General features: G+C 45.0%; 1 protein-coding gene across 2 annotated transcripts in view; it reads right to left on the bottom strand.

Annotated features, from left to right (window-relative positions):
* The window catches only part of PIP4K2A (phosphatidylinositol-5-phosphate 4-kinase type 2 alpha), a 173,134-nt gene extending 157,172 nt beyond the window's left edge, over positions 1-15,962 (bottom strand). The window contains exon 1 of one of the 2 annotated variants that reach the window (XM_028114126.2): positions 15,578-15,962. In XM_028114126.2, coding sequence (XP_027969927.1) covers positions 15,578-15,721 — 144 coding nt within the window. In that variant the 5' untranslated portion in view covers positions 15,722-15,962. The remainder of the gene's footprint in view (positions 1-15,577) is intronic. The other variant, XM_028114127.2, reaches the window with a different exon arrangement.
* Positions 15,963-16,363: the final 401 nt, after the last annotated feature.

Here is a 16,363-nt window from a genome sequence, read left to right as displayed (position 1 = left end):
AATCTTCATTGGCATGTTTTAAATATGTAAATATCTGATGGCAAACTGCAAGAGAAAAGTGAGGGAGACAAAAGGATACACTAGTTTCTCTTAACCTATTTTTTTTTTCACTTAAATTTGTTCCTGTCCTCCTACTTTGGCTCCATGTGCCAAAAAAAGTAAGTGCTTTATGGTTTTATCATAATTGTTTCTGAACAGTTCTTTCTATGCCAAAGCATTTGAACTTTTCATCTGTGTGCAGACAAAATCTAATTTATGAATGGGTTGTGTTCCAAACATTCATTTGTAAGTTGGCCGTTTGTTTCTATGAGGAAACTTTTCCAAGTCCTCATGTTATAGTAAAAGCCTGAGGTCTTGGTTCTATGAGGGAGGGGTCCATTGAAAAGAAAGTTTCTTCTCAGGTTTGTGGGCACAGAAGAGAGCTAGAGCAAATTTTCAAAAAGGTAAAGTCGATCAGTAGCACACTGAGACAGGCAGTCTTGGACCACGGAAGCTCAAGGAATCGGGGCCGACTCATGAAAGACATACAAACACACGAGATGCCTAGGAGTGGGAGAGAGTGGGACACAGCAGCCTGGCCAGGCAGGAGGATCACTAAGGAAATCTAAGGGGACCATAAAGAAATTAAGTTTCTGCTGATTTAGAGGTGTCTTCAAACTTCTGAAGACTATAGATGACTCAGTCAGCAAGGCTTCCATCACATTTATGCCTGGTTATCCCCGGAAGCAGAACAACACAATGACAATGACAGTGCGTGTGTTTGGGAACAGAGGGATTCCAGCCTGGGCATGCAGCTATGGTCAATACAAATGTTTCTATTTATAATGTGATAGGTATTCCTGAAAAACTAAGTTCTGTATACACACCAAAAACACATTGTAGGCAGACCACTCAAAACCTACAGAACTCTGTCACCAAAACGCTTAAAAAATAAAATGCTGGGGCGCCTGGGTGGCTCAGTTGGTTAAGCGTCTGCCTTCGGCTCAGGTCATGATCCCAGGGCCCTGGGATCGAGCCCCATGTCAGGCTCCCGCTCAGCCAGGAGTCTGTTTCTCCCTCCCCTTCTGACCTTTCCCACTCGTGCTCTCTCTCACTTGTTCTCTCTCAAATAAATAAAATCTTTTTAAAAAAATAAATAAAATGCTAAAAATAGACATATGAGTCTTCAAAATTGTTTCATTCCAAATAAATACAGAATGGACTTTATCTTTAAAAATACAATTGTGAAGATCACCCGAGGGAAAGACTATAAGGAACGACTAGGCTTCCAAGTTATAAAGATCAGGAAAAAATGCACACAGATTGGAGAGAACCGCAAAATCATGACTTCTAAGACTGAGGCACCTGGCCCCCTGAGTCCCGAGGAAGACCAAGGATGAAATGAGCAAGGTGCCCAGTCCTGCTGCATCCTACCTGGATAGCTACCTCTGGCTGTTTGTTAGCGGACTCTGAATGTAGCTGCTGTTCCCAGACTGCAGCAATGCTCAAGGAAAACTGTGTATGTACCAATGTCCACGTCATATGCCATCATTCCCTATTTATTCATCTTGTGTCAACTACTTCACATTATAGAAACACGCCATGTCGCAGAAAAGACAGCGTGATTATGCATCTTCCAAAGCAGATTCAAATCTGTAAGGGAACTTAATAAATCCCATTTTCTTCTCTTTTGTCGAGCCTAAACACCACCTGAACGCTTCCTCAAGGATGCCAACATGTAGGAATTTGACGTAAGAAATTTTGGATGCATGACCCAAGAAAAGCAGGGCAAAACAGGGCAGCTGCTAGCACCGGGGGCCCCTCTGTGCCCATCACAAAATAAGCTTCCTCCGTGCAGGCAAATCACAGAAAGGGTGCATGTCTCTGGCTAGTGCAGCCCCCGGCCACAACGTGCAGGCCACGATGTGATTTCAGCCCACACGTGCCCCAGGCACCCGGGTGCTTCCGGGCAGGCTGTGTGGTACGCCACGCCCCAGAGGTCATTGGCGGGTTGTACACAGATTACCTTCCTCAAAGTGCAGGCTGAGGAAACATAAACAAAGCATGTTTATTACAACTACAAATAACACTAAGCTCTAGACTTCAAGGTGCTGAGCTACTTGCAAATACGATTCTAATCCTCAATAACCAAGCCTAAAGAAATTAATCCGAACAGAAATAATGTCAATAGAATTATGTGCAAAAGAATGGGAAACCAATAAAACCAGAAAAACAGAAGATGCGAAGTATAATAGCACCTGAAAAAGAAAGGTTCAGCAGTTCCCTAAAACTGACACAGGCCCTTTCTGCTTTTGCATATGCTACTCAACCCTGCCTAGAACCTGTTTCCTCCAGTCTCTTCACCAGATTAATTACAATTCATTCTTCAAGATCCAACCCAAATAACATGAACTCCCCCTGGGGCAGTTTATCACTCCTTTATTGTGTGTGATGTCTGTGCTTATAAAAGTTGGGAGGAGGGGTGCTACTCAAGAGGATTCCAAGGCTTGACACCTGTCACTGACCCTCCGCTCAAGTGCCATGGGCAACCAAGCCCACACGGCCGGAGGCCCTGCTCCTGTGGCCACAGCTGGCTGGATCTGATGGCCCCCAACTCTCTTTTTGTCTCTCCTCCTTTCTATCACTCTTAAGAAATCTGAAATGAGGATGCAGAATGGCTAACTGCCACCATCATGGTCCTGGATCTGGGGGCAAATAAGCTGAGAAGCTGTGTGGGGTCTACTTGCACAAAGCAGCCAAGAAAAGCCAACATGCCCAGAGAAAAGGTTCGTGAAAAGTGATGCAAAGATCAGAAAGACAGTGAGGAAAGAACCACTCTGGGTCCTAGGCTATGTGAGGCTCAGGTGAGGGTTCTGCCTTTCTGCTCCAGGGGTGACCCAACAACCCTCCCTGTTTTTCCTTCAGCTGATCAGACTTTCATGACTGTCATTTACCACCAAATAAACCTTGAATGAGGCACTTCTGTTCATTCACCAATTTACCACCTTGTTTACATAATTACATGCCTATCTTCCCTGTAAGACTATGAACTCCCTATAAGCAAAAACTGTCTTTTTCATACATCTTTCTCTAAGGCCTTATTAGAGAAAATATCAAAATATTCACACCAATGACAGGCTTGGTAGTAGAACTTTATTAGATATGAAAATGACATTTTTTTACAAAATAAAGTACTAGTTAAAGCTGGACCATTAAGCCACATCCCAAGATTCTAGTCACATTCAGGACATCAAATGCTGAGTTATCGATCAAATGCTGGATTGGCCTATAAATCGAAACATTTCTGAAAACTTCAAAACTGGGGGGCGCCTGGGTGGCTCAGTCGTTAAGCGTCTGCCTTCGGCTCAGGTCATGATCCCAAGGTCCTGGGATCGAGCCCCGCATCGGGCTCCCTGCTCCGCAGGGAAGCCTGCTTCTCCCTCTCCCACTCCCCCTGCTTGTGTTCCCTCTCTCGCTGTGTCTCTCTCTGTCAAATAAATAAATAAAATCTTCAAAAAAGAAAAAAGAAAACTTCAAATTGGAACTATCATTTCCATTTATTAGTTACACAAGTGCAGCTGATACAGACTCTTTTGGCTAATAGACCAAAAGATAATAACGTAACGGAGCAGGAAGGGTAAGAGAACTATTTAGGCAACCAAGCCAGAAAACCCGGAGCTGTCCTCCACTACCCAATCCCTTGAGTGGCCACAAAATTCAGCTGATTTTACTTCCAGAACATCCCTTGGGCACACCCTTTGTCTTTACTGCCAATCCCCAAGGACGGCCATGTCTCCGGGAAAGTCTTTCCTCTGATGGCACCAACTCCCTGACTGAGTGATCCAGCCCCAGGACCACCACAGGCTCCGCCCTGTCACTCCCTCGCTTACCACCTGCTATCCCATCTCTTGGGAAACTGATGCTGATCTCCATTTACACTAACAGAGTACAACTGGGTTACGAAGACCAACTCTGCCCAACTCTGCCGCTGGAAACAACTAAACATCCTGAATAAAATAGTTTGTAAACATCTTCTTAAAGCCATCAAAGCACTGAGGAGGCAATAGTTAGCATGCCAAAGGCGAAGTGAGAGCTGGATGTGGGAGTAGTAAGCTTAGTCTGAGAAGCCACTTTGGCCCTCAGGGCTCTGATGGTCTCAAGGGTTGAGACCAACAGAAGTCAGAGCCTAGAGCTGACCCAAGGTGGGGGGTCTAATAGGAAACCCTTTCTCCGTGAGCCTAGAATCCAAAAGAGTCACACCCTCAGAGTAAGTACAAGCTAAAAATAAACCCATTCCATCCCCCCGCCAGGGCACTGCAATCCAAATTTATGTATGAGTCCAAATTTATGTATGTATTATGAGATTCAAAAAATTCCAGGCTATGAGTTTAGTTCAAAATGGCCTTGGTCTGGATCAACCCTAGCCACCCCTTTGCCAGATGGCAAAGACAAACAATCCTCTCTAGAGGGACACACTTTCACCCTAAGACTCAGAGAATCCTCCCCCAAGTAATTGTCCAAGGGAAAGAAGCAGCACATAGCCAACAATAACCAAGCAAATATGGGAAGGAGGCACCATGACTACCAACCGGCAGAAATATAACACAGTGGAACAATACCCACAGAGATTCAGGATGTTGGCATTAGCACCATTTTTACGTCAGTTATAGATTCTTTAATTTAATTTATGGCAAACTTCTGACCACTAGAATTCTTCAAGGCATACCTGAAGTCATTAAAAGACCAAAGTACAGGGAATAAACCAGAAATAACACTGCAGTGCACTCTTCTTCAATAATGTCTCAGACAGTTTAGAAATGCATTCATAGTCTTCACACAATTCACTCGGTGGCCCTTCAACACTGTGACAGTCTACCTAAGAAGGGGTTTACTTGCTGAACCTCCTCTGCGCTGTGCCCAAGGCAAAGTTCTTGCATGCTGCTGTGAACAAAGCCCTTTCTCTGGCATTAGCTTGTGGTTACCCCACACCTCTTAACACTGACATGCAGCAAGTTCCCCACTCTTTAATGTACTGCCCAACCCGCTCAGCAAAATGCTCTAAATTCCGTGCTCACTCATAGCAAAAATGAATTTTACACGTACGTGGATGAAAATTTAATGTGGAAAGGCTCACAGTACACCAGCTGAGCACTAATGGCCCACAGTTTACAGACTCCAGCTTCAGCCAGTCCTTCGATAATATTTATTGGGCACCTATTACATATCAGCACTGCTCTAGGTGTGGGGACACAGCTATAAATAAGACAGTCTAAGCTGCTGTTGAATTTAACATCCTAGTCGGGGAAATAAATAATAAATGTGTAGACAACTCAGTTTCCAATGGTGTGAAGTGTCACAGAGGAAACAAGAGTAACATGAGTGAAGGATGACTTAAGAGGCAGTCAGAGAGACCATCTGAGAAGACAACCCTTTAGCTGAGAGACTAAAATGACAGCCATCCAAAGACCTGAAGGAAGAACGTTCCAAAGAGGAAAGTAAATGGAGAAGCTCTGTAGCGGTCCCGAGCTTGGCTTGTTTAAGGAACAGAGAAAGCCCAGTGTGGCTGGAATGAAGAAGTCATGAAAACAGTGGGAAAGGATGAAGGCAAAGAAGGAAGCAGGGGCCAGGCCAGGAAGACCTTGCAAGCCACAGAGAAGAACATGGGGTTTGTTCACAATGCAAAAGGAAGCCTCTGGAAGGTTTTCACTGAAGACGTGAAGTGACAGGAAGATCATTCTGCTACCACTGCAGAGAATTTGGATGGAACCAGGGCAAGGATGAATACAGGCAGACCTGCAGACTACGATAGTGTTCTGGAGAAGGGGAATTTATATTGGAAAGAGAGAAATATGCAGAAATATGCAGGACTCAGAAAAGGTAGTAGTGATAATGAGAGAGGAAGCAAGGCTGGCGCCAAGGTTTTTGGCTTGAGCAGTCGGGAAGATGGCAGTCCATTTACAGACAGGGGAAGAAACTGGCTTAGGGCCTGACAGCAGGTGGGGTAGTGGGGCAGGAGGAGATGGAGAGCCCTGTTTGGGTCACGTCTGAGATGCCTGTTTGGTTTGTGAGGGAAGAGATCTCGGAAACTGAATATGGAGCCCAGCAGGGAACTCAGAGCTGAAGATAAAAATTTCTCAGTCATCAGCATGAAATGAAAGATCGTGTAGGTAAAATACACCTAGTTATGGAAGAAGACCCTGGAAAGAGTCCTGGGGCATTCTAACTTTTAGAGACTGGATAAAGGAGGAGGAACCTCGTAAGGTCCCTATGAAGGAGTAGCAGGTGAGGCAGAAGGAAAACAAGAGAAGACATGAAAAAGGGGACCCCTGGATTCAAAAACATGAGCGTTGCTCGTGCTGTGTGCTCACTCGTGCTGTGTGCCCGGAGCGGGCAGGATAAAAGCTAGGCTGCAGTTGGTTCGGGGAGAGTGGCAGGGGAGGGAGCCAGCAGCTGCAGACGGACAGCAGGAGGCAGGTGCAGTAGACAAGGCTTCTGCCATAAAAATGAACGGAGAAGCAGAGTGGACACTGAAGTGAGGATGTAACGTCAAACAAGACTTTGGTTATTCCGGCTGTTTATTTTGTTTTTAAGTGGGGAGGTCCCGGCGCAGGGAGCGCTGTCCAGTAGACAGTGCTGCAGGGATGGCAACGTCTACACCCGTGCTGCGCAGCTCAGGAGCTACTACCCACGTGTGGCTTTTGGGCACTCGATATGAGAAACTGAACCTTACGATTTAATTTTAATTCAAGGAAGTGTCAATAGCCACATGTGACTAGTGGCTTCCAAACTGGAAAGTGCGGCCCTCCAGCACGTCTGTGGGCTCATGGATTCAGCTATCCAAAATTTAGCAGCCTGTGTGGTGGGAAGAATGGAAGTTAGTGGCCTCTGTTGGTCCAGTGTTTTCTAAAGCATTAAAGGTTACCAGCTGGAAGAGGGCAAAGGGACAAAACACTAGAGGGAGGTTTAAGGAGAAAGAAAAGGTAAGAAATGGTTTTAAAGAGCATATAATATGATTCATGGTAAATTTTAAAGTGGCCCTCACCAGAACTGTTGTTAAGTTTTTCACTGGCAAACATCAGCTACTGGGCCTTTTAAAATCTGACCTCCAACCACCTCTTCTACCATCTCCTAAACATGTCTCATCATCTGCCTCTGTGGTTTTCAATCTTCTTGGCTGCAGAAACTTTGCCCCCTGTACATATTTGCCCTTGTATTTACACAGTATGTATTCAGTGCCCTCAATCAAAAAAGTTTAAAAAGATGACGAGGAGGACAAAAACAAGCTGTTCTGGATGAAGCTGAGGTTGGGGCTCAATTCCCCCCACCAGCTCAGCCCCCCTTTACCAGCCCCAGGCACCTCCAAGGAACCCCAGGGTTTGAAACCAAGGATTTACCCTAGCCAGTGCTTCTCAAACTGGCATGAGCTCACAAACCACCTGTCTTACTACAGTGCACATTCCGTCCTGGAAGGTCTGCAGAGAGAGGCCCACGATTCTGCATTTCTCACAGGCGCCTGGCTGGTGGCTAAGACCACCATTCTGTAGATTACGCTCTCGATGAGTGGCAAGGCCCTAGGCCACAGTCATAATACCAGACCACTCACCATGGCTCCACTCCATCTGCTTTCTTTCAGCAGTTTGTTCCCTTGGCCACATATACTTTTCCCTGCCTTCTCCAGAAGGGAGATTCTACCCCATCTTCAAGGCCCTCTCAATGTCAGCTCCTCTTGAACTCTTCTCCAAGAGTTCTGGGCACAAGTAATCATGATACAGTCCCTGCCCCCATCTCCTATCACTTTCCCCTTTCCCACACTGCTCCAGCCACATAGTCTTCCCCGCAGTTTCCTAAACATGCCGAGCCACCACCAGCTCAGGGCCTTTGCACCAGCTAGTCCTTCTACCTAAAATGCCCTCCCCCCAGATATCCTCATGCCCTTCATCTCTTTCATCCTTCTCGCAGATATTCCAACCCTTCATCTCTTTCATCCTTCAGGTTTATACACTGACCACTCTGTGTCATACCCTCCACCCCAGCATTCCTGACACCATTATTTATACGTAATGTCTGCGTCTATGTCTGTCTCCCCTGCAGTTACGAGCAATTTGAGGGCAGGGTCCACAACATATTCATTTTGCATCCCAAGAGTCTTGCACAGTGCCTCTGAAAGAAAGAAAGAAAGAAAGAAAGAAAGAAAGAAAGAAAGAAAGAAAGAAAGAAAAGCAATCAATAATCAATAGCTAACATAATGTACAACAAATGTATCTGAGTCAAATTTTTGACACCTCAAACAACCTGATCTGTAGTGGAAGCATTAAAGATACAAGAAAGGACATTATAACGAAACAGATATAGAAATTAAATCAAGGGCACAAAGATAATTCTAAAAGGATTAAGTCACAACTCCAAGATGCACAAGGATGCAACTGCAGCGGTGACTTTATATCTATGAACAATGTTAATGTAACAATTAATTGAACATGCACTCTAATAATTGTTCATGTTTTCTCATTTAAAACATTTTTTTAAAACGTACTAATGACTGCTAACATTGACTAAGAACTTACCACGTGCCATCAACTCTTTAGGTATCTTACAGGTACCAACTCATTTAATCCACATAGCAAACCTCTGTACTAGTGCTATTATTATTTTTTTTTATAAAGAAGGAACTGAGAGAGAGCTCAAATGACTGTCAGAGTCACACAGCCAACCAAACAGTGTGGCACCAGAGTCCAAGCTCTTAACCATGGCCGAGAGGTGAAAAACTATGAAGACTTACTTTGAATGTAAAGGCTTATCTTTAGGTAGGTTACTGTCTTCAAACTCCCTACAACACTCTTCATTAATAAATTACATATATGTGCTCTCTTCCTACATGCTTTGAATATATGCAACAATTTTCTTTCTATAAAGGAAAAACTGCTTTAAACACATATAAATAGCTAATACTCCATACTAATAGCTTATACTTTCTCAAAGTATAGCTTTTAAGACTAAGGAAAGGAAAGGGAAGAATAGACTAAGGAAAGAACAGAAATGAGTAACTCCGAGGCCGGCCCAGGCAGCCGAATTCAATGGTTGAGGGTACAGGTTTGAATCCCACCACCGACTAGCACTGTGTGCTCAACAGTATTACATTCATCTATGCACATCCCTACTACGTATTATTCGTCCTGGCTATTGCATGCTCTCCCCCATTTCTCACCTCACATCACTCCCACCTTATTCTTTCAAGAGTTCTCAATTAGGTTCCACACCTCCCAAGTGGTCCATGGACAGAATTTAGGGGATCCATGAACTTGGTAGGATGCAGCTTTATGTATTTTCATTTGTTCATTCAAAAGCATTATTCTAAGAAGGGGACCACAGCCTTCACTGGACCGCCATTGGGGTATATGGCACAAAAAGGAAATGTGGATAAAAGTAGATACAGGGAAATAAGCTAGTAGGTATTTTTAACATTTCAAGAAAGGTAACAAATCTGGTTAGGTGGGTAGAGGTGAGAATGGAAAGTGATGGCAGTGAGGAAAATACCTTGGTATCCCTAAATAAAATGGCATGTTCCACCTTCCTTCTTCTTCTAACCTTCTCAAAAGAGATGTTGCCTCTACTTCCATTCATTTGTTCGTTAAATCTTTAAGCTTGCACACACATGTGTGCATGCACACATACTAATCAGCCACTGTCTCCAACAGTACATCCCTGAACGTCATGATCTCTGAAGCATTAATCTGCTGGCCTTCTTGCGGAGTTCTGTCTTGCTTCCTGTTTCTTCTTCTTCCATCCTTCCCTCAAAGCCAATTGTTCCCCTCAGAGACCTACTTTACTTACCCCCTTGGCTTCCACTGCCAACCCATTCTCCATCTCAGTCCTAACCTTGCTCCTGAGCTGTAATTCCACCTTCCAACACCCCCCTCCCCCGAGGCACTGTCCCTAGAATATCCATTCACCATCACCTGTAGTTCAACACTTAATGTATTTAAGTAAGCGCCACGCCCAATGTGGGGCTTGAACTCATGACCCTGAGATTAAGAGTCGCGTGCTCTACCAACTGAGCCAGCCAGAAAAATTTTTTTAACCTTTGTCAATACACAATTCTTTCTCCTAACTCTACCATGGAGTTGCCATTCTCCCAAGGAGATTCATCACATGCAGTCAGGGGACAAATCCTAAATATTTCTCTTTATTTTTAGCACTATAGCCTTGCTACTCAACATGTATCCCAAGGCCCAGCGGTGACACCACCTACGAGCACAATAAATGCAGTCTTGGGCACCAACCCCCCCAGACCTGCTAAGTCAGAATCTGCATTTTTTAAAGTGTTCCCAAGTGATTCATACACACATTAAATTTTGAGAAGCACTTCTCTGGTGCTTATGAATATGCTAACAGCCTAACTGCATCTGAATTTGAACATTTTTTGGTATCAATTACTAACTCCCTATTATGTGCTAATTACAGTTCTAGACTTTAAATACATTATCATACTTAACCCTCAGAATAATCCTATGACAGAATCATCATCGTCTCTATTTTAAGAATGAGTAAATTGAGGCTCAAGTGAATAAATCATCTGTTCAACGAGTCCATAATTGATGGAGGCAGGATTTGAACCTAATCTGTCTGACCACAAACCTTTTTGCCAAATTGCACTAATTCCCTTAAATTCCAAAATTTGTATTTCAAAGGGTATGTTGGCTGAATTAATTACTCTGCTTGAGTGCATTTTCTACTCAACTTAAGGTAGATTTTGTTTATTACAATTCTTGCTGAAAATCTTTCTAAAGGCAGAGCAGACGATCCTGGTTTAGAAAGAGAAATCAGTGCCTCGCCACGGGCATCATTCTCAACAATCAAGTTCAGTCTAAGGTATTTGCAAAATGGAGAAAAAAATGTATTCTTTTCTTAGGATCTAATCCCAAGTTTGAAGGGGCATAAAACTGTTTCCTCAATAATAGACGTTGTGTGTCTGCCTGGCATTCTTCTTTGCTCTAAAGGGAAGAAATAAAAAAAATGTGAGACTGAGGAGCCTGGGTGTCTAAGAGTCGGTTAAACATCCAACTCTTGATTTCAGCTCAGGTCTTGATCTCAGGGTCATGAGCTCAAGCCCGCGTTGGAGCCTACTTAAAAACAAAAACAAAAACAGTGCGAGACTGGTTCTTGAATGAATGGTTATTTGGGCTCCATTCCATAAGTTTCATCTAATGTCTAGCTAATTACTATTTTAATTTAATTGCCTCATTATAACCTATTCAGTCAATATTTCATAGTCACTCATTTCATTTTTAAACCTAGTTTCCTTCTTTCATTTTTTTCAATGCCCAAATAAATATAAACCCACAAACCTAAAAGACATCACTATTTCTCTGATATAGTATTTACCTACTTCAAGTCCCAGGCCTTGTGGAGAATATAACAAAAGTTACGGATGCTCTCCCCAGAAAACGGCATATTTGCCCAAACACACAAACATGGCACCCAGACACCAAGATAAACACCCCAGCTCTACCACGAGGACAGATACCTGCCTGATTCGGTCTGTTCAGGCCCACTCCATTTTTAGGGGAACTGTTCCAAAAGACAAGAGCAGCTTCCACCTTTTCCTAACTGCTTAGCCCAGGGGGATGCCAGCCCAGTCAGAATCCCTCCATGGGATTTTTATAACTGAACCGGCGACAGAAACTCCCTTTGGGGAAGCTGGCGGGGGGGGGGGGGGGGGGGGGGCGGGCAGAAGTTACAAAATGTGAAACTCAGGAACCATTAGTTCCCTGCCCTGTGGAGGAAACCAGTCAGCTATGAGCACGAAAAAAGCCAAAACGGACAGAAAAGTCCCAACAGCACCCAAGCACCTGGTTCCAATTATTGCTGAACCCAACCCTATTCCTGTTCTCTTGGTTTGGTTACTAATCGGTCCCTTGCACTGGGACAGACCTCCAAAACCCTCCTAACATGTAAAGTTTTTGGCTCAGCTCATTCACATTTCTATAGCTTGCCACAAAAGGACTTTAACATTAATACTGACTCCTTCTAAATACTGTATTTGTTTTCAACAAGTTTTATGTCCTTTAAATTTTTTCTATACAGAGGAACTCCTTTAGATATTTAATTAGGTCTTTAAATACTAATTTTCAAAAAGCTCACATTTCACTCTCCATTAAAATCTTTTAGGATATCTCTTTAAAACAAGTCTTGGCTTCTCCACATGTTCCACACACTATTAAAATATAATTTTAGGGAGCTAACTGCCTGATCATTTTTAGTTTAATTACAAATGCAACAAGACAAAATTACCTCCTTAAGTCGTCTTTTTTTCCTTTATGTATTCAATTATATTCCCTGCTTAAAATACTTAAAATAAAAATTGGCAGGGATCCATTCACTGATGGGTATTTTAAGTTAGAAAGCAGTAACATATCAAATTCACCACACAAAGTCAGGCTTATTCTTGTCATTTAGAATTACCACCACAATGGACTTGGAAATTTCCACCTTAATTGCAAGTTTTTACATTTCAATCAAATAGACTTTGACTTCACAGACCGCACTACAATCCAATTCCAATCAATCCAACAAACTCTCAGTTCACACCTCTCTTACAATCACCACAGATTTCTTCCCTCTAGTCACAGCCTTGAAAATTCCCTGACTGTTGCGCATTTTCAAAGTTACAATAGTAATGCCACTTTTGTTCTATACTATTAACTACTGTTAGTCTACAGATCCTAACATAATGCTATGAACCCAGGAGACTGTAAAAATAGTTGAGTCTTGAAGTTAGAAAAATACTTGGAAATCATCCAGTCCAGTCACCTTACTTTCATAGATGCAAACATCGATGCAAAAACTCATTAGTTATCATGCCCAAGGTCAGCAGAATTAGAGAAAAAATTAGAACACGTGTACAATGAGCATTTTACCAGAGTATGTAGGTTCCCAATCCCCATATAAAATGCCTCCATGATAAAATAAATATGAAGTTACCCTTTAGTACTACAAATGTATAGTTATTGCTAAGTATCTGTAAGACAAATTCAAATGAATTACAAAAGCATGAAATTGCTACATTCGTGATAAATCTTTTCCCATTGATTCTGGTCACATTAAAAACATAGGAGACAAACTGATTTAAATAATGTGCTCCTCCTCGGCTACGCTTTCTCAAATGTCCCTATCACATAAAACAGTAAGCTTGCTCCTTCTTAATAATGCTGATGTAGTTTATTCTCACATTATACTGTAGACTTTGGTCATATTTAGTCAAGTTCATATAAAAATGTTTATCTAGTATTAGACTTTGTTAACTTAAATGAAATCAACCAGAAATACATAGCATCTTGGTGCTTAGATTTCATAGTTATATACACTTTTTTCCCACAAATAAAGAAAACAGACATTTTGAGAAAGAACACTGTGAAATAGACCATTCTTATGTCAATTAAGCCCTCAAAATAAAGATATTTGGACGAAAATATGGGCATTTTTAGTGATCTTTTGCACAGTGACCGGTACTGTCTGTGTGCCTACTACATACTTGTTGAAAGAATAACATGGTTACATTACATACTATGATAACTTGACTCCTCCGCATGACTATACTTAGAATTGCTAACTTTTCTTGAAAGCAAAAGAAAATAACATAAAATGTACCATCTACAAATCATACAACATTTTTATAAGCCTTAAGTAGTTTTGAAAGTTCCAATTAGCAAGAAATGCTAAAACAAATGTAGCAATTCCTAAATATAAGGTAACAACATAAGTGGTTACAATAAAATATGCATAATTACAAGATTTTGTAAAGTAAACTGGAATTCAGACTAATGCCCAGAAAGCACATTCTTTTTCAGCAGCATACTGTTGGCACTAATACTTTACTACATTAAACCCTCATACACAAACTCACCTGACCAAAACACCAGAACTCCAAAGGAGATAAAAGCACCAATAAATACAGAACAATATTAATATTTTTTAAAAAGCAACTAACATAAATAATTTAAAAAGCTTAATAGGATTAGACGTAACTCTAAATTGTAGATTTATAATACAGGAAAAATTCCATTTTACTTACTACAATGAAACTTTGGAGACTTTTGGTGCATTAACATATGCGGTTGTAAAAGCTCACGTTCCTAATTGCTAAAGAAGTTATCAGGACGTTAAAATGAACTTCAATGGATCAGGCATTCATTTTTTTAAACACAACTCATTTTCTTAACTCTCTTAAACTTCATGCAAACACAATCAATCCTGATATGCTGCTTCACTTTTCCCCCAGCTCAGCCTGGGAAAGGAAAATACAAATATGATGCTTTTGAGCCATTTTAAACAACTTCCTTAAATTGAGAATGGTTTTCTGTCATTTCTCTTATGCTGAAAAGGGCACACAGGCATCCACAGAAATCAAAAGTAGGGAAAGCAAGCTTACACTTTCCCTCATATGCTAACTGACTGCAGTGGGTAAGATCATGGTCAAAATTCACAGGCTCATTTAAACTTTCATGGCTCAGCCAACAGCTCCTATCATGTTTCCTGATCCTAAGGAGATCAAAACTGCAGGAGTTTCTCGCAGGAAGATCAGCAGGAGGCTATTTCAGACCCTCAAACCGCAGTCCGCATAGCTCGCAGCGGCTCATCTTCCACCACCTCTGGCTGTGTTGTTAAGCTAACCTTTCGGAGCGTTCTCCTCCAGCCTTTTAAACAAACCCCCAAAACGGGTGCGGCCAACTCGAGACGGCTTTCTGTCCGCGCCCGCCGAGACCCCCTCCTGCTGTCATCCCCAGGCCGCCTTTCCGCAGTCGGTGACTTCGGCCTGGCTCCCCAAGGTGGGGGAGGAGGTGTGGGGAGGAAGACTCCCCGCCAAGCAGCTCTTCAGCCAGCACAGCGGCAGGGCGATGCGGGAGAGGAGCAGAGGAAGATGCTAAACACCAGTGCCATATTTACACGAGCTTTTTCTTTGCCAAAAAGATTCCTTGTGTCCAATAATATCGCCTTTAAAGGAAAAAAAATGGACCGAAGCACTAAAGCCGCTGACCAAGATCTCCAGTATTCTCACCCCTCTTCCCCCGCGGGGAGGCTCCAGACGCTCCGAGCCTCGCACGGGTACACCTGCCAGCCAGCGGAGGACCCGACCGCCCCCGCCCCCTCGCTGCCATAAGGGAGCATCTCCAAGGCTCAGACCCCAGCAGTCCCCCCCGCCTGGGATGACAGCCCAGGCGGAGCCGTGCCCCGCACAAACTTCCCAGTTGCCCGCCTGCGAGGACCGGCCGGCCGACGGACGAATGGAGGGACGGGGGACGACACTGGTCCCCGCCGCAGGGCTCAAGTGCAGATGGGACCCCTCGTCCTGCATCCGGCCCTACGTCCAAAGGGGGTCCAAGGGGCGCCCGGGGGACCCGGAGAGGCGGGCGCGCGCCGCGGGGATGGGGACACCGAGGCGCCGCCGCGGGCGGACAACCCCGGAGAGCGAGCAGCCGAAGGGCCGGGTCCCCGCTCGGGCTCCCCGCCCCGCAGCAGCTGCAGCAGAAGGAGGAGGGGAGCGAGGAGGAAGAGGAGGAGGAGGAGGAAAGGGACTGCGCGCCGCAGCCCGAGCCCTTACCGAGTGGTTTACCCCCCACATCAGGACGCTGAGCAGCGGATCGCTGGCCCGAAAGAGCTTCACCTTCTGCGCTACGAAGTGCTTCTTCTTGGTCTTGGTCTTGCTCGCCAAGACGGAGGACCCCAGGTTGCCGGGGGTCGCCATGGCCGCCGCCTCTGTCCCCTCCACCGCCGCGCTCCCGAGGCCGGGGACCCGCCCTCTCTACAAGCCGGCCCGGGGAGGCAGCCGCATCCCCCCGGCGGCGGCCCCGGCGCGCCGTGCCCGCTCCGCCCGCTTTGCCCGCTCGGCCCGGCAGAGGAGGGAGGCTGCGCTCGGCTCGCGCCCCGGCCCGGATCCCGCGCCCGCCGAGGCTCCGCGCTCAGCCCGCGGCTGGACCAGGCGCGCCGCGAGCGGCTTCCGCGTTGGGCGCCGGCGTCATGACGCAGAGGGCGGGCGGGTAGCAGTTGCGGCGCCGCCAGGCGGGGCGCGGCCGCGGGACCGTTAAGCGGCAGCCTCGCGTTTGGGCTCCGGCTCCCGTTCCGCGGTGGTCCGGCCGCCCCCAGTGTGCGGGCCAACACAAGGCGGCCGCTCCCGGCCAGCTGAAGAGGCCGCGGGGAGTGGGAGGACTCCCGCAGGGCAACCCCTTCTGCTCCCCCAGGAGAAAGGGAGGGGGCAGGACAGAAGAGTGGGGAGATCCGAGAAAAGGAGCCCCCAGAGGCGGCGGTCGGGCGAAGGAATGAGGCTCACGGAACTGCCACTTACCGTTGCCAGGAGTCAGAAGAGCTTGCGAGACTTGAAATGCTGCAT

The sequence above is a fragment of the Eumetopias jubatus genome, unplaced genomic scaffold (assembly GCF_037043125.1).
Source record: "Eumetopias jubatus isolate StellerSeaLion01/CBP00866 unplaced genomic scaffold, mEumJub1_p1.0 scaffold_8, whole genome shotgun sequence".
NCBI lineage: Eukaryota > Metazoa > Chordata > Mammalia > Carnivora > Otariidae > Eumetopias > Eumetopias jubatus.
This window is presented reverse-complemented; position numbering and strand designations above follow the sequence as displayed.